We start from the raw sequence: 23,861 nt of genomic DNA on the forward strand, positions 1-23,861 counted from the left end.
TACACTTTGAAGGGGAATATCAAACCCCTTTACGCATCTTACAGGTTTCCAAGTTAACAGCATCCCCTTTCAGAAAAGGAGCTCCAGACAGAGGAGAGAAAAGTGCCAGAATGCAAAGGAGACAAAAAAAAAAAATCTTGGAATGTGAAATTGCTGTTTCTCATCTTCTACCTCACTTGCTGTTTCTCTTCTGGGAAATATCTGATATTGAAAACGTTGCTGATAATCAGCAGACTGTATTCTCCTTTCTTTAAGGGTATGTTCAAAGAGAAAGTATTTCCACCAAAAATTAATTAAAACCACGAAGGAGACGAAGAGGGATGCAGCTTTAAAACAAAACAATACCAAAAAACACAACCATCACACCACCCCTGATTCTGGAAGACATCCAGCCGGCTTTTAAGTTCTATGCCTATATCTAATACATTTAAAGAGCTGCTTTTTTGAATAACAACTTTTGAAGTTACAGGTAAAATGCAACTTAAATAACTTAGAATGCTAGTCTAACTTTATTAACGTGACAGGTTTCCAGTAGCAGAAAGCTAAAAATGTTATTAACATTCGTCCATGGAATCAGCATTACTTGTACCATATAGCAAAGTCTGTGTGATCACAAAAACCAAGTAATGTTCCTATTAAACAGCCCTTCATGTGACAGCAAATAAACATTATTAAGATGCTAACTGTTCTGTTCACAAAATTCGGGTTTTTTTAAAAGAAGAAATGAAAATAAAAGGTTGTCATGGAACAAAAAAAAGGGAAGAATTCTCATTAAATTTCATCATTTGGCAAAACTGCACAAAGAGAAAAAATACTGAAAGAAATGAAAAAAAAAATTTTTAAATGCTATCAAGGCTTATGCACGACAATAAATTATTGTAGCTTTCACAGATACTACAATCAATTCAACTTGTTCCATCAGACTTCAGTTGAGAAAGTTTCGACTCCTGTTATTAAAGATAAAAGCAAAACCTAAGCTTCACTGCACTGTAGAATGATTTTGCACTGAACTGTATTAATACATATGACCTGTTTATGACATCTCACCTGGGAGTAGACCTCATCAAATCTCTCCAGCTTATTCTTTAAGAGTCCGTCTGTTCGTATTACATTTGTATTTTACATGTTTGCAAATATAAAACAGCAGAAAATTTAGAGCACAGGCTGGTACACTCTTTAGAGCTTTTACACATCACAGATTAACTTTTAAGCTTTATGAGAACTATCTCACATAACTTTTGAAAGCATTTTCTATACTTCTACTGCATCACAATAAGTTTGAACTCTCCAAGGAAAGGTGTATTTTTAGTCAATCTCTGAACACTGAAATGACACTTTTTCTGTTTCTAGAAATATTGTCACAGTTTTGTATCAACTTTTTAATTGGAACAGAAGCCATAGAAATTTTGAAGACTAACATCTATTTCAGAATAATTTATCGAAAACATCAGTAATGACAAGAAAGAAGAGAAGCCAGGCATCACCTTCGTTCACAGACAGTTCAAGAAGTTAAAGACACTGAACGTGTTCACGTTATGCGTGAACAATAAAGGACTCGAAGTTCTGCAAATACACCAGGTGGGCTGTTTTTGCCCAAGAAACCTGCAAGTTTTCCTATCTGGATAACTGCTAGAAAGCAAAGAACCTTGTACGTCAAAGATAATACAGAGACAGCCCAGGGCTCTCCATGGGTACGGCCACAAGGAAGATGCGTTGACTTAATGGATGGAAAGAAAGTTAGACTTGCTTTCACTAGAAGTTTTGACAGAATAGGCACATTCCCATAAAATCTTCTGATTCAGCTGAATCAGCATTTTCCCACAGAAAACTTCAATTGGAAAACTTTCAACCAGCTCTTGTTGTGGCACAGGGTCTGGAAATCTTCCAGAAACTGAAATAGGAACAGATGCAGCATTTCCTTCAAACCTCTAAGACGTATCCACATTAGCAGCATTCTAAAAACATGCACGGGTCTGTGTTGAATCACAAAGAAGATTCTTTTACAGTAATGTTACAGAAGCAGCTTAGTATTTCAATGTACTAATAAGCGCCCTCTGAGTTCTACAACAATGCAACATCGGGACAGATTTTTCCAGTCAGGTCCTCTAAATCTGTGTAAAGACATAAGGTTACATAGCAGGAATTGTCATCACAGTACTCACCCTAATCTATCCCCTCCTTCCAGCAGTAACTTCTTCCTTTATTACAATAATGTTGCCGATATTCTAAGAGAGAAGTTAAGGCTATTTCTGTGCCAGACTTAGCAGAAATCCATCTCTTTCGGAACATGAAACAATTCGTATGTGTACTGAAGTTGAAGACAATCATATTCCACACTGGGAAGGAGACTAACTCTACAAATGAGCTTTCACAATGTCGTCTCATGAATCTTATTACAACAAGAGTGCTACAGTACATTTCCTGAACACTTAGGGAGGGCAAAGTGCAAAACACTTATAAATAATACAGCATTCCAGTCTGTCTTACTCTGAAACAAAGAGTAACGAAATGCTACTCTTCATCATTTCAAATACCTGATAAATTTAAACTATGTCTGTGAAAAATCTGGCTTATAGGGCATTCAGCAAGCGATCAGAAGCAAATACTTGAAACTTCACATTTAATAAAACTTGCACTTAAATGCACAGATGCTACCAACAGACCACAGAATACTAGAATCGCTTGATTTGAAAAAACCATACATGACCACTCTTACTGTACACTGAGTTTTTTTAACTTTGTCCATTTAACACAGAAAGTATCCAGGTTTATTTTTGAAGACAAAGGAAAGTGAAAGTTCATGCAATCTTAACAGTAAGAATATGTTTCACTGCAAACAGATATACACGCTTATTTAATACCAAACCCATACCTGAAATATGAAAGCTGGATCAATACATAAAGATGGCTCTTTCTGCAAGTAAGGTAAACCACAAATATTTTCATTTACTTTGCAGCTTATAATTTTTAAAGACTAATTCTTGTTGCTAGACTATATACTTTCTAGGATGATTAATATCCTACACTTAGGATGAGCTTTACATGCTATCTGTAGGGAACTCATTTCTGATTTTGTCTCCAAAGTAATATCATTGATTTAAGCCTGGAACTCTAACAAGATCACAGAATCACAGAAAAGTTTTGGTCAGAAGCAGCATTTAAAGACCACTTAGTCCAATCCCTCTGCCATTCACTAAGTCTGGTTGTTCAAAGCCCCATCCAACCTGATGTTCAATCCTTACAGGGATGAGGCATCAACAACATCTCCAGGCAACCTGTTCCAGTGTCTCACCAATTTCTTCCTTATGTCCATCTAAATCTACCTTCTTTCAGTTTAAAACCATTGTCCCTTGTCCTATCACAACAGACCCTACTAAAACGTCTGTCTCCATCTTTCTTATAAGCCCCCTTTAAGTATTGAAAGGTCACAAGAAGGTCTCAATGTTTTCTTCAGGCTGAACAAGCCCAGCTCTCAGCTTTTCCTCATACTACCGGTGTTCCACACCTCTGATCATTTTTGTGGCTCTTCTCTGGACCTGCTCCAAGAGGTCCATGTCTGTCTTGTACTGGAGATCCCAGAACAGAATGCAGTACTCCAGGCTGGGCCTCAGAAGAGATGAGCAAGTTTTGACCAGATTCACATGTTCAGGAATGCTTCTTATTGCAAGAATGAAATTAGAAGTGTGTTTCCTTTCACTCTCTTATTACATCTATCAGTGTTAATCATCTTTGAATATCACTGATATTCAGAGATATCAGCGATCTGACATTTGTCAGTAGACAACAAAGAAGTACCATGGGTGCAATTACAGGAAAGAATTTCAATGTAGCAGCTTTATTTTACACTTAAATTGACAAAGATTTAGGTATGAGAAAAAAAATGCTGTTTGATTATATAGATCCATAGTCACAAATTCAGAAGCAACTATTGTGAAAAAAAAAAACTAGACTGGCTTCCTGTATAAGTCATAAAATTACATCAATGCTGTTAAATATACACATCATATTTTCAAGTACCTTCGCTACCTCTAGCCTCCACATACTGTATTTTACAATATATTTGTTTTCATTGCTGGAGATGACTTTGTTTTAAGGAAGATGTCTCAAGTAGATGTCTAAAGACTGTAATAATGTCTTTGCTTTGTCACTTCCATATTCCCAATTCCTAAATTAAGCTCCTAAAGTCATTCATTGTTTGATAATATTTTTAAACAGTCTGGTGGCTCTTCTCTGAAAACCACGAATACAACTTGCTGGTTTGGGCAGATGTGCACATCAAAACTTTCATCCCTTCACTAAAATTGGGATACCAAAAGCATATCCAGTATGCCCCACTCCAGAGAATGGATCTCGGAGAAAACCATGGTGGAGGGCTGGGGGAACAAAACAAAACCATCTTCAAAGCAAGATCTACAATGTGGTTAAGAGTTTCAAAAAACAGGAGCTCGTGAGAAAAGGAAGCTTTTTGTCCTCCTGCTGTCCCGCCATTCTGCTTCCCAGAAGAAAGAGCTTCTGGAGAAGGCGGCCTGTTGTATGCAAGAGAACAGGGAGTAAAGGATGTAAGGGGAAAGAATAAGCAAAAGGCATGGGACATTAGGAAGCAAAACCAAGAAGTTAGGAAAGAAAGGTCTGTGCAATGCATCTGAGCAGACAGATATCTGAAATATCTGAATAGATATCTGAAAAGGAATAGGAGTCAACACATACGATGCAAATTTTCTGTCTTTTTTGCTCGCCCCTTTATTTTATTTCCAAGTACATAGAATATAGACACTGGTCAAAGACAACAGTTAAAGCAGAAAATACAATTGCTGTAAGAAAAGGCAACTATTTTCAAAGTTTTCAGAGAGAAGTGATGAGAATGACAGAACAGGAAAGTCAGTGCAGAAGAAAAGCTGTTTAGGACAAAAAAAGGAATCACACATGAGATAATAGACAGGAGAAATAGGTATAATCCATTGTTTGAAAGGGAGGACTGAGTAGGAAATGGGACAGAAAGCATTCAGCAGTGGCAAGGGACAGAAGAAAACCACAGGAAAGACTAGAGGGATTTATTAAGGAGGGAAAGCTGCCTCCTGTCAAACCTGGGCCAGCAGCTACGGAGAGGACTGAAACTAAAGTTAGTGTGGCAATAGGGTGGAAGTCAAGAGAAATGTGTACTGCTTGAAGCCTCTGCATGGGGGAGTGTACGGCCTCAGACTGCCATATCACAGGGGAATCCTCTCCCTCCTTCTACCCTCAACACTGTCGGGAAATTATGGCTTCAATGTTTGATCATTTGAAACAAATGTTCCACATTTCTTTCAAAACAAATGCTGTCTGGATTAAGACAATTTAAATTTACTTGAAAACATTCCAAAGCTGGAACTTGTCATGAAAAGTGCTGTTTAATCATGTGGATTTCAACATCTTACATTTGCCCCTTTTCCTTTTCAATATTAGGCCTATTTTAAACAGGACAACCCCAAAGGAGAGTGTATTCATAAGAAAAGAAAGAACTCTATGCCTCAGAGCCAAAAGGCAGCTCCACATCACAATGCTCCAGCAACACAATTACAGCCTCACCTGCGACAAATTAAAGCCCTCGCTACAAAGATCAGATTTTTTTAAAAAGTAGAACATCACATCATACCCGGCTTTCTTGGGAAAGAAAAGACTTTGCCGTTTTTAGGGACAGACACTGTCAGAGTGGCTGCAAGTGCAGTCATCACACATCATTCATGAGTCTTGTCCACCACACCCCACTCTTTTCAAAGAGTTTTGGTAGAGGAAGAGGAATTGTAAATTGTTTTGTAACAACTTTTACAATGCTTGTAACCAATATGGAAGACCATAAATGATTCTAACATACTAGCTCTGTATCCCAAAATTTTTAGATTTATAATTCTGAATATTAATAGAAAGAAAAAAGTTTCTTAGTGAGCATCCTACTTTCCCATGCGCTTAAGGCAACAAGGTACTGCAAGAACACAGCGTTTAGATTTCATACATAGCCTTCTGAACTAGAATAAAGGGAAGATCCAAGGCAAATTCACCCCAGAAAATGGAATATTGAAATCAATGTACCTCCTTTGTGACTCATATAATGCAAACCAGTTATCTATTACAAGACACTGTATTTATGAAGTCCTGCTTTTGTTGTCACTGTGTATCTACCACAATGTCCAGACATGCTGAACTCGTTTGCTCCTCGTTTGACAGAAGTCACTGGCAAAATAAGGCCTTTAATTTGCACTTCCTTTTAAGACCGAAATGGAAGACCATCATTAATGAATTTCAGGCAGCATTGCCAACTCACAAATTATCTCAAGTCTCATGGTATTTATCTTAAAGATGTACATCCCAGACTCACAGAATTATGCAAAACTATCAGTTTTCACTACTTATATTATTTTTATCTTTTGTTACTGTGCAGAAAAAAGCCACAACACTTCAGTAATATTGTATATCAAAAAGAGGAAGCTATAGTCAGGACTAGGATGGAAGTTTCATCACCTTTTGTCATAACACTCTGGTGATGCAATGGATATTTTCCTTAGGTTTGGTGTAAAATGATGGCCAAATAACCACCAGCACTAAGCACTGCTTTTAAAGATCAAAAAGATCACATTCTTCATCTGCCCTGGACAGACTGCGTTTGCTTCTGTTTGACAGTACTCTACCTACTTTGGCTCATCTGAAACTCTCTCCTCTTTTTTAAAGGCAATATTCAGTTCTCATTAGTCAGCAATGCTGCACTTGCTGTTGTTTAAATCAAGTTTTATTAAGATAAGTCTGTGGGAAAGAAAGACTAATTATTCCTAGTTTCAAAACAAAACAGAGAAGTAAAAGGAAGCATTTGATTATATTATTATATTATATTATTGATTATATTATAGCTTATACTATAAAATAGTATAAGCTATAAACTGAGTTGCTGTGGGTTAACGCTGGTTGGCAGCTCTGTGTCACACAGCCACTCATTCATTCCCCCTCAGTGGAATGGGTGAGAGAATCAGAAGGGCAAAAGTGAGAAAACTCAAGAGTTGAGATAAAGTCCATTTAATATGTAAAGCAAAGCTGCATATCCAAGCAAAGCAAATTATGGAATTCATTCAATGCTTCTCATCGGCACGCAGATGCATAGTTATTTCCAGGAAAGCACAGCTTCATCATACATAACAGTTACTTGGAAAGACAAATGCTATAAACTCCCAATGTCCTCCCCTCAGTTTTACTGCCGAGCATGACATTGTGTGGTATGGAATATCCCTTTGGTCAGATTAGGTCAGCTGTCCCAGCCGCATTCCCTCCCAGCCTCAATCTATTTGCTGGTGGGGGAGCAGAGTGAGAAACTGCGAAAGCTTTGACTCTGTGTAAGCCCTGTTCAGCAACAGATGAAACACTACACTGCTATGCTCTTTTGGTCCCAATATCAAAACACAGCACCATACAAGCTGCAATGAGGAAAATAAACTCCACCCCAGCCATACCCAGTGCACAAGTTCATGCTACAAAAACAATGTGTAGAGAAACATGCAAAGACCATACCTTCATTTCAATAACTGTTTGAAGAGCCTTCGTCTTTGCTGGCTCAGGCTGAAGTTGGGTTCTTCTATGTAATTCCTGTGGAGGGACACGATAAAAATAAGCCTGACGACTCATCTTTCCATTATTTTAATCACTCACATAAATTTATCACAATAGAAGTCTGATGATTAGAAGCACGTAACTCCAAGCTAATTAGAAGCTACAGGTGCTTCCCTCTCTATAATCCCTCCAGCATCACTGCCGTCCCTATCTTATATTACAGTCAAGTCTGATGGCACATGCGCTATTTCTGAAACCCCTATCAATAATTAATATCAACAGTGACAAAGCGAGCAAGTAGTTTCTTAGTCCAAACACAAAGCCGCTGTTTCTGCCTCAACATCAAAACTTAATTTGGTTGTGTTACTAATTCGAACACTGTTAAGTCATTTAAAACCTTTTACTGTCGTTTCTTCTTAGTTTTTCATCTCATATCTGAAATAAACAATTTAAAGATGTTATAGTTAAATGTGACATTTTAGGATTATAATTATATAGTGGGTTGACGCAGCACCCTCTACAGTAGCAATTACAGTCAGTTTTAACATTTTCATACTAGTTTTTATTCATCTTAATCCACAGGTTAAAGAAAAATAGATCACGTTAGTTAAGATATACAGTTAACAGTTAATGTCTACTGGACCTATAAAAAAAGAGCATCAAGACAGCAGCACTCCGTCTCTTACAAAACACCAGAGTTGTATCTTTCTTAGCATGAGATATGTCAATAAAAACCTCACCTATCAACATGAAACAATGTAAAGCTGTAATGAAGCATCATCATTTAAGAACTTGGTGATGCTTATACCCCTCCCACGAACCATCCAAGCAGTATATTAGAAAACAAAACTGAAACAGACAGATATAGTCCTATTTCGTGTCCTTTCCCTCTACTGGACAGGGATGCCATGGCAGCTGTCTGTTTCCCTGTTCTTTCTACCCCCGTGCTACATATACGCTCTTGAACTAACTTGATAATTGTCAAAACCAGGTTTGTTCCTAGTAGCCCCAGAAGCCAGGTTTCTTCACCACAAAGACATAAGCTAACTCCAGAACCTGAGCTATTGCACCTTCCAAATTATACCTCTCCCAGGTCATCCTCATAAAGTTGAGGAGGGAGGATCATCAAAAAGAAATAACACTGTGGGCCCTAATTGTCTTTATTCTCAGCTCTCAAATCCCATTTTCTCGACTGAAGAAAACAACTTGACAATCAATTGATAGACTAACAATTAAAAATATAGTCAGCTATAGATCATGCACATTTCTTATCCTGCCCCAACCCAGCACATATCTGGGTCTCACCTACCTTATAACCCACAAGCTAAAAAGTCGTATTTTTTTGTATCACAAACTATCCATTTCTGCAACATACATATTGCTTAAAGACTTCGAGAAACAACCATTCTTTAAAGACTGAGTAGTAGGAGTCATTTGGGGAATGTTGTTAAATTAAAATCTACTGATAATAAACATGTTCATAAAATATATTTTTAAAATATCTGTAGCCTAATATATTAAAATAAATGAAAGAAAAAAGTTACTTTTGTGTGCTCAATTTAACTGAACATAGTTTACCTAACGTGACATGTGGTATATGACAGGACGTAACACTAAGGCACCCATCTCAAAATTGTCAGGCTTGGCACGCATTTTTGGTTAAAATAAAAGAAGCTGTCCACAGGTAACAGAAAACTTGATGTATACAGAAACAGATCAATATTTATGATCTGTAGGATTAAGTTAAGTAGCCAAGTTACTGTCAAATGGCCGGTAAATTAAAATTATTTAGATCACACCATCTTGATCTCATTTTTCAGACTCATGTTTATGATCTTAGCCAGCAAGCATCTGGGCATGGGTAAGTTTTCATTCCCTATTTGTACCATAGCTAACAATAATACCTTAGTCGATGATTGAAGCTCTTAGGAACCCTGGCAATATAAAGAAGGAAGAGTTGGGTATCCTCTGTCTTGCCTATTCAATTTTGTCTACTCTGCTTTCTCCATAGAAGGGAGTCACAATAAAACTGTTCAAAATTAGACTGTGACCTGAACTGTTCTATTAATATCTTGATAAAACTACAGCACCGCCTGCAAGAATCAGATTAGGTGCAAGTGTTTGAATGCATACCGGAAGTTAAGCAGATCTGCACATTTTTTTATTATGTTAAATATACAGCAGATACTTGTATGTATGTTTAAACTACCCTTAATGTATTAAACTTCACGGGGCATTCATGAAAAAGTAAATCTGAACAGCCCTTTTTCCTTTTTTTTTTAATATACAACTAATTTTCCACAATACAAAAAAAAAAATCTTTACAAATTACCTATACAGGGAATCTCTCAACCACCACCAGCTGTTTATCTCAGATGAAAAAGCACCTTCCCTACACAAATGTTCTAAAAAACAAGAGTATGTCATGGATGTGTCATACAGTTCTCCTACAAAAGTCAGGGAAAAATAGTTGGCCAGTAATACCGCTATCTGATCAGCAAAAATTACAGCTAATTCTAAGACCAGACCTTGCTCCCCAAGGCCACATAAACAGAGCTGGAATATAAACAGGATTCCACACATTACCCAGGGATACAAACCAGAGTTTCCACCCCCTTAGCCAAAGATGAATAGACTGCCAAAGATGAGTATTTCTAGATGTCTATCATAGCGTGAAGCCTTGCCTCATAATACTTTTCCTGTTTGCTTTATGAATCAATCTGATGCTGGCTGACTTAAAAGCTTTTCTTCTCTATCCCTGATGGTAAAACGAAGCAGACTTTAGGATTCTGGAGAAGATCAGAAAATGACTCCCACTTTATTATTTTGTGTGGCTTTTCTTCGAATCAGATTCAAATGTTTAGAGACTCCCACAAGGCTCAGTTCCTGAATTTATGTTGTTCTATGTATGCATTTTTCTTTCGGGGTACCCGATTCAGGGATATACTTCTGGGGCACCGATTCAAGGATACTACTACTTTACGGGCATGATTCCTTATACTGATTGTTTTACTATCTCTGAGGTCATCTGGAGGGTTTAAAGTTTGCCTGAACAACTAACCAGGAGATAACTGTGAACATTTCATGAAGTTCTCATAGCCTAAGGAAATCAGATTTTTATCCATTACCTCATTTTTGGAACGATGCTGCTTTGTCTTTTTAATTTCTCTGAACAAAAAGCCCAGGGAGCCTAATAAAAAAAAAAAATTAAAAAAACCACAAACCAAAACCATTGGGAATAGTTTTTTTTTTTAACCTGAACTGTATTGAAAGAAACTCTTGATATTTATATCCATGATAAAGTATTTGTGCCATCATCTCTGCAACTATCAAGATCTATACTAATAATCCCTCAGAGATGTACTAATTTATGAAATTATACTTTAATTATATCCCCTATATGGCATCTGTATCATTGTAATTGCTAGTAGTTCTGAGTAACCACTTTGCACATACAAATTAATCATAATCCTGCATAACCAGATGCCTACACCTGGGATTTCATGATGATGCTTAGTTGTCAAGGTGATTAACACACCCACACAAAATTGACAGGTAATCCGATCTTTTTTTCACATTACATTTTCTCTAATATTCTTTGCTTTTAGACTAAAATTAGACCTAATTTAAAGCTCTCTTTCCACAGGTTTCTGTGATATTGGAGTAGCATCTTGTGTGTTGGTCTCAAAAGTAACTTCAGCACACAATTTTACCACTAATTTAAACATCAAAAAAACCTAAAGGAAATAGTTTATATTCTGTACTTCCTAAAATAACGCTAGAAGATGAGTCCTGTTCTTTTGTTCACATATCGATAAAAAGACCTTGAAAGATTTTATCATTATTGACTGGTATTCAAAATCCACACTATGTAACATTGTCTGAACCTAATACTAATTAAATCCAAAAAAACCCTGCCTTTTTATCCCAGCTTTATTATAAGACACTTCATTTGGCTGCAGGAAAGTCAGAGTGCTACAAACTGATCCTCCTTTCATTCTATTTCTAATGTATTTTAAGGTTCCTAAGACATCAGTAACTATGTGTTGTTCTGACCAGATGCATTGACCTGAAACTCTCAAATAAAAGACTACACCAATGCTGTTAATACCTTTCCAGGTTTTACCTTGTATTTATACATAAAACTGCTTAAAAGAGCATGACACAAAGTGCTAGAAAGGAAAGAACTTTCAGAAAAACAAGTAATTTAGAGATGGTATCACGAAACTTCAGTGAGTGCCGGCATTTCAACTGTTCAGCTTCTACCGATTAAAGAACAGAAGAAAAACGAAATCATAAAGCAGAATATTTAAAAAAAAATAACACAAAAGTCAACATTTGTAAAACATAAAGACATTATAGGAACAAAGACATAAAAATTAAATAACCGTTGGAAAAAGAAAGACAAATGATTAAAGATGGCAGCAACTATACCTAAGGCAACGTAAAAAGAGCCACGAGAAATCACAGTGTCCGCAAACCTAGCTTCTTGTATTCCTAGGTAAAATACACAAATCTGTAAATCACAGCAGGCAACAGTATGAGAGCTGCCAGTTCTCTCAAACACCTCAAAACAGATTGCTCCCATTCTCCTCGGGAAAAAAAGCCTTGGTATTGCTTCTACGTGATCAGTTTGTATGAACTTTAAAATTTAAATTAGCACTATATTAATATTTAGATCAATTATTTAATTTAAGTAAAAGCACAGCTACTTACCTACAGTGTCTAAGCAGTAGTGTTTCTTCAGCCAAAAATACCATTAGAAAGACTGATCAAATTCTCTTTAACCAGAATAGTACAAAAATGTAACACAGGAATTAATTTATTCTTTACGTATAAGCTTATCTTCTCTTTCCTGTTTTCTAATCGCGTCTACCCCCAGCCAAAACGATCTCATAGTAATTTAGATGAAAGTGTATTTAAGAAATCCTGATCAAACTCTATCTTTCTGGAAACCATAAACTCACAACACTGAAAATTTCCATGTCTGGCTCCAGCACGTAGGGAAAAAAGCCCTATTACGAAGGATTCCAAACATCACATTGCCATTGATGATCTTTTAAAAACCCATTACCATAAGTATTTGAGCTCTGTGAGACACTCTTAAAGAATTTTTGTCAAATTCCAACAAATTTTATAGTTTAAAGAAATGGAAATGTGGATACAAGCATATGAAATGAAAAATTACAGTAAGCTATACAGAGCGGATGGCTGTAGAACTTCTGTACTAGAGAGAGTTTCTTCGTAAATTAGGTGCATCTAAATTTAAGTTTGCACAATTAAGCAAAATACTCGCATGCCTAATGTACTCGCCATTTCACTTTTTCAAATCATAGAATCATAGAATGGTTTGGGTTGGAAAGAGCCTTAAAGATCATGCAGTTCCAACCCCTCTGCCATGGGCAGGGACACCTCCCACCAGACCAGGCTGCCCAAGGCCCATCCAACCTGGCCTTCAACACCTCCAGGGATGGGGCAGCCACAGCTTCCCTGGGCAACCTGGGCCAGGGCCTCACCACTCTCATAGTGAAGAAATTCCTCCTTATGTCCAGTCTAAATCTGCCCCTCTCCAGTTTATACCCATTGCCCCTCATCCTATCCCCACAAGCCTTGGTGAACAGCCCCTCTCCAGCTTTCCCGGAGCCCCTTCAGGTACTGGAAGGTCGCTATAAGATCTCCTCTGAGCCTTCTCTTCTCCAGGCTGAACAACCCCAACTCTCTCAGCCTGTCCTCATAGGGGAGGTGCTCCAGCCCTCCACTCATCTTTGCAGCCCTCCTCTGGACCCATTCGAACAGTTCAATATCCTTCTTACGTTGAGGACTGCAGAACTGGACACAGTATTCCAGATGAGGTCTCACAAATGAACAGGCAAATATGAGTTTTGATGAACACAAAAGAAATGGCATTTATTAGGCACCACTAGCAAACCATAAACCAAAGATCAATAGTCCAGATCTCCAGGCAAGTCTAACAACGCTCTCACTGGCCTCAGTATTACTCTTCAAGAAATATGCTGCCAGCAATCCTGGCCTATGTTAGAAAATTTGGGTATGGGAAGAAGGGTAGGAGAAAGGGTTTTTACACTAGGACAAAACTACTATATAGAACAACTAGCAAAAATATTTGTTTACAATGAACAGACATCCTTTTTTTTTTTATTATGCATAAAAGAAGGGTTTATGATATGTTTTACCAATACGCCTAAAAACAGACTAAGAGGAAAAATAATCTGAGCATTAAGAAACTCAGCTTTTCTTTGACTTGTACGTCAAAATCACCTTAAGCAACCACGTATGTTGTCATATTGGAAGAGTGTCCTCTGGCAAGAGACCACATACAAAAAGTTTCAAGTGCAAAGGCGATTTGTGTATTGAGTTTGAAATGCATGTGGGACAATTTAGTTTCTAATTGAAAGCACACAGAATGTTTCCTGAGAAGAGCTACTGAAACTCTACTTTCACCAAAATTCTTGCAAATTTATTTCTTTTCCTTGCAGAAGGAACAAAATGTCTAGAGGATCATTTCTCTACTTTTTGCCCAACATCATTAATCTCTTTTCCTCTTTCCAAAATTACTTCTTCAAATTTAAGAAAAAGAGAGTGTTACTACTTCAACAAATATCTTCAGAGATGGAAAACTATTCCAATTTTTTTAAATCTAAATGCTTAAAACAGACATTTGTTAATTACTCAGCTGCACTAAAAGGAGTCAAGTCAATTTACATTAGGATACATGAACGAAATAGAGTTGGGAGATATAAATCAATATTTTTAGGCATCTGGGTTGGTTAGAAGACTATCTTACTTAAAATCTCATGTTCAAATTCTAATAATGTATAATCCTTATTTACAAATCATTTTTATTAAAAAATTAAAGCATCCTTATCCAACAAATCTGATTCTGAAGATTTATTTCTACACTCAAACTATTTACTCCTTCCTCTTTTTAAGTTCAAATACAGAGAAACTTTTCAATCAGAAAAAAAAAAAAAAAGAACTACTACAACATTTTTACAGTAAGTGTAACACAATACTACCCATGGAGTAATGGAATTCCACCTTACAGCAAAACTAAGAGTAGACTTCCCTAGCTCCTGCCACCGGAAGCACACAAGCAAAACTCCAAAGGGTAAAGTCACAGTAAAGACAACCATATGCAGTCTCAAGATTCAGAACACACAACAGAGATGCTGCTGTGTGCCAGGCCCACTCTTCATAACTTAAAAACATTTTAAAGCACTCACAGTACTGTGAGAAAAGACGTTACAAGCTGTGCCAATATATAATGTTTGTGGTATTTCTGTGGGTCAGTTCATACAAGTCGAGAAAAACATTTTTCCAACAGTTTTTCTCATATTCAAATAACTGACATCCTGCAAGTTTCCTTAAACAAGCTGCAATGTAAGAGTTACGCTCTAGAAAAGTAAAAAACAAAGGTTAATACCCATTTTAATGCTTCCCCACCTTCCAAACTATGAAGGTATCCAGTAATTTTTTTAATTTGTTCAGCAGCTGTGCTCCTTTTCAGTCGGAATGCAGGTGAAGACAAATTAACTGTTACTTCTTAAAGGGAAGCAAAACAATACTAACAAAAACAAAGTCAAACTCAACTAATCAGAACTACAAATAATACATATTTTACACACTTCCCGGACAGGTCCCTATGTTTACTGAAAAATTTATTAGATGGTGTTAATTCACACTGAACTTCAAACATGCTCTTCGCTTCCTTTGCAGAAATCATTTTATAACCTTAATATTGATACAACATCAATTCTTGATCTAAGTATTAATACAAAGAGCCTCAAGAGAGAGAGTAATTATTTTGCATTGATCTTTTAATAATAGTAATAAAAACATAAAACACATACATATTTGGATCTGCCAGAAACTAAACCAAACCTGCACATTCAATGCGGACTGATCTGCCAGTTGAGATACACCAACCCAGTCAGTCTCTCTCAGCAGGTAAAGTGGTAAGGGATAATGTCTAAACATGGGAGAATGCAGAACACATTTCACTCAAACTTATATTCTGAAAGAAAGCCAGAATGCATCATTACAGGAATGCACTTAAATGAGACTATTATAAGACAGTCAATTGTATCTGACAACCTTGGAGTGAAGCACACACACCACCAGCGTCATCTGCAAAGAAGAGCTGTGATGTATTGCTTGCCACCTATAGCGTGCCTTACAATAACTACAGAAAAGAACCATTCAAGTCATGGAGTAAAAAACCTGTGCAAAAAGTTATCATCTAGCTGAGTTTTTCTCCTTCTACAAAGTCTGGCAATAACCTGTGTAAACTGAAGTTCATACATCAGCTCATTAATATTTTAAAAAATTAAATAAAAAACAAGGCAGCAGTAGCAATTCCACTCTGCACTTGCTTCAATTCTTTCTCTATTGCCTAGGAAACAAACTGTTGCTTGGCAACTTCAATCCACCTCAAAGTTTCATCTTTCACTATTCCCTTTTTATCAGAACAAAAAACCCGCCCTGCACTGAAAATATGATCGGGGGGAAAAAAAAGTTTTCTTGCTGCATAAGAGATGCTACAGACCTGTATTAAAATCATGAGAGACTTAAAAACACCCGACAACACCACCTTCCCCTCTCAGATTTATTTGTTTTTTAAGCAGAGCAAAAAAAACTCTGGTTTAGTCCTTTTCCTTGCATCAGCACAATACAAGCAGCAAGACACTACTTCCTTACACAGTTTAGACACTGCATCTTTCCTGTAACTATAGGTGGAATATGAATATTTATAGCCCAGAGGGCCTAAAGCACAGATTACAAACAACTTTGCTGGGCATCGGTACTGAAAATAAATGCTGAATGCACAGGTGTCACAAATATCTAAAGGCTTTGTTTTCTTTAAAGATGTAAATGAAAATAACCTCCACTGAAGTTACTGGTATTATCTGTTCTGATTAAAATCAGGCCCTAAAGGAGAATTTTCAGAACTTTGGGAATCCATGGGATGATATAAAGAGGGTGAGGCTGGAAAACAGACTAACGGAGGAAAATTACATGATGATGTAGGATACCAAATACTGTACAGAACACATTATCTCACGTAGTTAAAAAATCCCATCATATTACAAACAGAAGTGGTTGCACTGACAAACCAGAGCTATCTGATGCTTTCCATTTTTAGGCACTAAACTTACCTCTCTATAAGTATGGGTTAAGTGTTGGTTTTATTTTGATAGCTTTTGGAGCCAGAAGGGCTGAGGACAACAGGTATAGTTTCAACAAATAAAAGTGCCTTAATATACTGAGAAAAAAATTACATGCTATATTGATAACTAACTTCTATGTCTATATTTTCAAACTCAAAACCTTGGAATCACTGACTATTTAAAACATTTTATATCATCTGTGTTTCAAAATAATGGCAGAGGCAGCTCAAGGCTTCTTGAATGACACTTGTTTCAGGAGCTATTTAAGGAGAAGTAAGGAATTGAAAGAAAGTAACAGGCAAGGACAGAGGTTTAATGCTGTCTTCTGCTATCACCCAGACAAGCTTTCTTCAGACGACCTCACTTTCTTTTTTAATGTTCAGCCCAGAGGTCCTGCAGGGGCCTCAGTTCTCATCCCATAAGCAGAAGCTCTCTCCTCCTTACCACTTCTTTCTCTTGAGAAGTCCCACTCACCTTTCTGTTCTTCTCGTATTTTGGAGAACAATACGGAGCAGAACCAGCAAAGGAAACACTCCCTTAAGAGTTCAAGGCAAGGCTGAGGCAGAAATTATTGTCACAGGAAGAGAGCTACTCAACATTGTGAACCCTTCCCTACACAGCTGGGTAGTTTGGAAGGCTTTCTGGTTTATAGCAGGTGATTCAGAGTTCCTAAACATAGACAAGGGCAGGCAAGTTACCATCAAGGCAACTAACTGCCTGTTGTGCCTATTACTTGAAGAAGCTAGAGTGACTAGACTGACTTCAGATAGGTTTGCATACCTCACCATACACTAAGGTGAACCAAAACTGATACATCCAAATGCAACTACAACCTTCTTTCTTTCATACCTTAGTAACATTTTCATTTTTAACAATCTATCTGCTTTCACATGCTTTAGTTCAGGAACACACACCAAAAGACAGCCTGTTACTTTATTGAATAGTGAAAGACCACCTATAAACAGTCCATTAGGGACACCTTATGTGCCAGAGGTAACGAGGATCCATGGTTCTCAGAAGCCATAGTACTGCCTCCTTCCAAGCTCAGGAAAGCACACACAGTGCTTCTCTTCAGCTAACAGCCTCTGAGCTGCATAGCGGATAGTCACCTGCTTCCCAGCGGAATCAGAGATGTCAGGTACCATGGGAGGCTGAGCTGTGCCAGGCCAATCCTTCTGCAACACCTCTTTGTTTCGTTCCATTCTCCCTCTTGCCCATGGCTAGAGGCCATGGGCAAGACATGGGCTAGACAGCAGCAACCTCCTCTAAAGGTCTCTATGACCAAAGTAGATGCCTTAGATGTTTCCCCCTTATCACAAAAGTGATTCTTCTGAAACATTCCTTCTGAACTGAGAAAGCAAGTCATTTTAAGATTACTGACCAATATCAAATCTAACTTGGCCACAGATTCAGGGTATTAATAGCGATATATACCTTTATATGACAGCTGATTCAGGTTCTTTACCTACACAAGTTGGATGAACTTTTGTAACTCAAATATTTAGGAAAATATTTGAGGTGGAGCAATTATTTTTATGCCATTTTGATTTAATTAGCAGAGGTCATTTTGCTAGTAGTTCCCATAATAGGTAAATGCTAATTATCTCATTAGTGAACAGAGATTTGTCGATTAGAAGCAAAATTCTCAAAATACTAAAAGAATCATGTTCAAGTTGTCTCAGTCACGTTTGCCTTAAACTAAACATAGACTACAACGCCAGCTAAAATTCCTCTTCAGAGCATTTTTTACCCCCACAAGTGTGCCAAGTACATAAAATACCTGCAATGTAAACAAGAAAGAATATACAACACATGCTACTATGGGCAAAACCTCCAATCAAACTGCTGATCTTATTTCTCCATTCTGACTACATGAAAAGACTGTTTTTATACAACTGTGAAAGTACCTTCAGTTTAACACGCAAATTTGCCAGAGCACAGGTTGGCAAAAAAATCTATACTGTTACTATGGAGATTTGCACGTCTATAGTTTGATTCGAAAATAGCAATTGTCTTTGGAAAAGGCAATCTGCTGCTGAGGATCCCCAGCCACAACAAGAAAAGCCAATCTGAAAGATTCCTGATCTCTATTTAATTATCACATAATAAATGCATTAACACTTCAGAGTCTAAACTGTTGATAAAATTTGCATAATAATTTCTAGCTAAGCATATACCAAATCTATTCTTTTCATAATATTCTATGACCTAAAACTCAGAATAGAAAACAGAACTTAAATTTGTTCACTGACACAGAAACCATAACATGTATGATGACGAAGAATTTCCCTTTTTCTGCCTTTTTATTTATATATTAGTTCCAAAATATATTACTTCTCACTGATATCTCTTTGAAATAGCTGAGTAAAATAGCTGAGTAAAAGGTGCAAGTGAACAAGTGAAAACTACAAACAGTAAAATTCCATTCAACATCTGCTTTACATTACTTGTTGCCAAATCTCCACTATATAGACCACTATATTTTAGGGGATGAAATAATTTAGTTTTATCATTGAATCTTCAGCCTAGTTATTAGAACATAACCAATAACATTGATAACTCATCGATTATAATGTTAATAGAAGATCTCCATGTTCTGAGGCTGCAACAGGGTACTGCCCATTCCTTAAATATATTTATGCTTTATTTATCGTTATGATACTTCTCTGTTAGGAGGTAAGTATCTGTTAACTATGACATCTCTTTAGGGATTCCATAACTCACACTGACTATTCTTTTATTTAACGTACTACCTTCACACTACAGAGCAAACATACCAACCCAATTTAGTCAGTTTTCTCAGGTTCATTTCTTATAACTTCTCTTTATCTTTATGCTGCCCGAGATATAGCATTTCACATTTACTTCATATCTATTACTTAAGTTTTTATGGGCTTAGACAAGGTCAGTCCTAACAATCTTTTCAAACAGAGTAGTTTACTTTATATGTCTTCCCAAACCTCCCTGCGGGGAATTTGGTCTCCATCTTCTGTAAATCACTAGGGAGTCTGAATCTTATATTTCTGACATTAGTTCAAAATTACTGATCGAACATGCCAAGTCTAAGTATAAACACCATTCATAGATGTTCCATATTTTTATTCAGCTACTTACTGTGCATTTAGCTCTCAATTAACACAGTATGTACAATACTGTCCCTAAATCACAAAAAAACCCTCTAGTATTTACCTAGCAAATCTATGAATTGATAGATTTTCCTTAATTTAAATCTAGCAGTAGACTGTTAACAACTATTAATCAAGCTCTGCTGTCATCAGATAAAGCTTGCACATAAACACATTTTGGCACAAGATAATTCAAAACAAAGTTAAAAATAGTTTAAGGGCTACAAACTATAAGACATAGCCTGACTGTACAAAGAAGAAAGAAACTGTGGAGAGTAAAAACTGAAACCTAGACTGTATAAAAAGTTACCTGGTGGAAACTTGCCAACTACATAACTCTGCTGACATATTACAGAAACAATTTCTCTCATAGCTTACTTACCCCATTGCTTCTTGGTTAAATACTATCTTGTTATTTACAGCTCTCTACGGACTGTCCCAGTAGAGTCTAGTAGATTTTCTAGACCCCTGTGCCTTACCACATAACCCCCATTTCCAAAATCACTTCTTCACATATCCTGCCAATTGACGGACTTATCCCACAAACGTCAAAAATTCTTGGCATCAACTCCTACCTAACAGAAATCTCTTCAGTAACAGGTCCACAGTCAGCATCTCTGTATGCTAAAAGCTCCCTTTACATACATTATTCATTTTCAAAATGGTTATTGCTGTGTGCCATTATTCGGAAGACTGAATTTCAAGGCTGAGCTTCAGCAGTCAGTAGGTCTCTATTAACCAATGGTTTGACTCTTTGCGCATTTACATCAGCGGACATCAAGTGTAACGCTAATGAATGACATCACTCTGCAGCAAAGTCATGGCAAATGAAATCATACACAAGTCTGTTAAGCATAACAGTGGCAGAAGAAATCTTATAGTATCTCAATTCAGATTCACTGTATTTAGAGGCAATAAAAAGGAAACGGATATAATATTTTCATTTAGTAGCAAACATACCAACAATAAAACATCTTTTAAAGTTAGATCTCATATGTACGCTTGTGTCTTGCATTGTTCAAGTCCTTCATACCACATCTCTGTAAGCTTGGCTTTGGAAGTGTATCATTCTATGAAAAATTTAACGCCAAAGTTGCTTTGCATTTGTAAAAAAACATACTTAAATAACTATGCTTTATATATTTTTATTGTAAGCTCTTCATCTTATTGCAATTTTGGATGATAGCATTTTCTTTAGAACAGTTTACAACATGAGGAAATATTTCTAAAGAAAAAAATGAGTGCAATATAATCCTTTTTTTTCACAGGCTTCTTCTGATCCTCCTATCGTCCACGTTTTCTAGGAGGAAAATGGTGGTAACACTGGACGATCTCATCACAGGGGTGATCTAAGAGAAAGAACGGTACAATGGTGCTTTAATTTCTTTCTTTACAAAACAATTAGGTAAAAGGATTGTGATTCTGTACTTTGCTTTATTAATATATATCATGCAACATTCTAAGACACAGCTACTGTACAGTCCTCATATCAAATGGGAAGAATTACAAGTCAAGGAACTGCATCATTACCTGCCTCAATTTAGTCTTTCAAGTTGGGATCATCGATTTCTTTTTCTCACCCTTCTCCTACGCAATGCATTTCCTATCAGATGATAAGTATCTGCAAGACAGGAAGATGAAGAAAGAACCCTAAATTGATTTGTAGTTCATACATTATCCAACCCTTTAAAACAAAAGGTAAACACAGAAACTGAAATATAATGATAAAGTAAATTTAATTGAAAAATTAGGGGAAAAAATGATTCTGAGATACATGCACAAATTGTTAGTTCTGTTATCACAAACATAAATATGAGCGTAACTGACAATTAAGTTATTCGCTATAGCAAACTTACCACAGATAAGCTTGTAGGACTTCTGTGGTGCAGTCATGACCAGCACCCGGTGTTCACCGGAAGAAGTGGGCCACCCTGAAGGCCCTTTAGTTCTTCTGCTACACCCTGCTGTTCTCCCCATCTGCAGATGTATGCATAGAGAACAACCCCTACATACAGAACCAACACCAATTTATGGGTTCTATTTCATTAATCAATGACTGTTTCACAAAATGAGAAATGAAGTACATATTGGGGGGGGGGGGGGGGGGGGGGGGTTGCCAAGAAAATAGAATGGAATGTAGTTCAGAATTTCACTTTACATTTGGTTCCCTTTTCTATCTAAAGGAAGGAGTCCTGAATCTCAATATCTTTATCTTTTGAGTAATACCAATGCTACAAAATTACTTTTACAAAATAACTTTCACAAATCAGTTCTTGGACATTTTCTCAATTACCATAGCTTATCCAATAGTTAAAAATTAGTTTGCAATTATTTATTCACACAAAACAACAGTTCGAAAGTCAGAATTAAAGATGAGGTTTAACACAATGAGGTTTTGCTTATATATTGCCTCTGAATTTTGAGGGTGTTTAAGTGCTTTTTATTTTAAAAAAGAAATTACAATTTATCTGAATTATTTTTACCTTAAATTACTCAACACTCCAGCCTTACTATTGTAGGTTTTTCTGACACTTAGTTATTGAAGTTCCCAACAGTTGCACACAAAATGTTCTAGGCACACTGTTTAAGCAAGCACCAGCACGGTTATGCTAATTACCAACATTTAAATGTAGATGTTTATATCTGTATTTGGTTGTTGATCATTATTTACTTTTACTAATCTAAATTTTTAAGTTTACTTTATCTATAGATACTAACTGAACTAAAAACAGGCACTGTACTTCTAGCATTAGATTAGCTCAATAGGGTCATTAAATATGATGAAGGTGACAGTAGACTTTCAGGCTTGAACGAGAGAAGACACTGCCCCAGTGTAAGGACTAAACAAGAGAGGAAGAACAACTTATACGTAGCAGCAATAAATGGAAGGAGGAGGCGACTTATTTTCCAGATTACACAACTTAACCTCACAGGCTTCACTTACTATTCAAAGTTCTGTGACGCTTCAGAATCAGAGAAACTCAAACCTGAACCAAATTATCTGAATATTCTCAGGGCTGGAAGGTGGGATATTTATCACGTAAGACTTGGAGGTTTACTTGTCATTTGTAAATATAGGTACTTAGAACCAAAACAGTTGTGTGAAAACTTCCTTACAGCTGTGGAAGATACTGCAGATATCTCTCTCTTCCTTTCTGCACAAGTTCAGAAGTGCTACTAACGCTGTCAGCACTAAGAAACCAAGTGCCTTGCTGAAAATTAGGATCTATCTGAACTAAAAAAAGTGTTCTTTGTCTTCCTCTTGGAACTCAAGTTCAACAAGAGTGTACAGAGTGTATTCTGCCTGCTCCATCCCTTCTTGAGCGACTCAAAAGACACAAATTACCCATTAGCTCCACTAAAACTGAAAATCGTGTTTCTCTCCTGAAAGCACCCTAGAATGATGGATAGCACATTGCACTTTCATTGAAAGCACTTTTTGGAGCAGAAGTCAGACCTGATTCACTGGAGTACACAGAAGATGTACGAGTCTCTACAGCTAGCAAGGTGACTCAATTTCAGCTGTTGCTCCAAGGCTGTTGAATCAATCACTGACAATAACCCTCTTCTGTATTTTTGAAGAAAATGTAAATATGGTTTACTTTTTAGAAGCTTGCACATACCTGTCCTCCAGAGAGGCATCAAAATTATGAAGTGGACAATGACTCAGGCTTGGATAAAGGGCACTCTCTTTAATTTTAAACACCTCTGAAAAAAACACACCTTTGTACATCAATATTCTCATTTTCTTACTTTATTATATCACTAGGCAAACACTGACACACATGCAAAAGCAATCCTATTACACTATTACTAACACAACCCAGGAAATATGACAATGCAAAACTTCTGCCAAGCTGGAAAGCTAGTGAGTTTTCACTCCAGTACTTCTAGAAAACCCCAAGTCACTATGTAACAAGCATTCACCACTTTAGTAGAGCTTTGAGGACTAAAAATCTAGTGCTATACTGAGCTATCC

At 36.8% G+C, this 23,861-nt stretch overlaps 1 protein-coding gene and 1 long non-coding RNA gene across 18 annotated transcripts in view; both read right to left on the minus strand.

Annotated features, from left to right (window-relative positions):
• ERC2 (ELKS/RAB6-interacting/CAST family member 2) overlaps positions 1-23,861 on the minus strand; it is a 416,897-nt gene that overhangs the window by 317,604 nt on the left and 75,432 nt on the right. For all 17 annotated transcript variants that reach the window (XR_008451688.1, XR_008451687.1, XR_008451686.1 and 14 more), the window contains one exon: positions 7,531-7,605. Coding sequence is in view for 1 of the 17 variants with exons in the window: in XM_054076666.1 (XP_053932641.1) it covers positions 7,531-7,605 (75 nt within the window). In the remaining 16 variants the exon portion in view is untranslated. The remainder of the gene's footprint in view (positions 1-7,530; positions 7,606-23,861) is intronic.
• On the minus strand, positions 20,060-21,966 carry LOC128853264 (uncharacterized). The gene is made up of 3 exons (XR_008451689.1): positions 21,739-21,966; positions 21,413-21,503; positions 20,060-21,231 (listed from the first exon to the last, which is right to left on the minus strand). It is a non-coding gene; the product is annotated as an uncharacterized LOC128853264 (long non-coding RNA).

The sequence above is a fragment of the Cuculus canorus genome, chromosome 11 (assembly GCF_017976375.1).
Source record: "Cuculus canorus isolate bCucCan1 chromosome 11, bCucCan1.pri, whole genome shotgun sequence".
NCBI classification, from domain to species: Eukaryota; Metazoa; Chordata; class Aves; order Cuculiformes; family Cuculidae; genus Cuculus; species Cuculus canorus.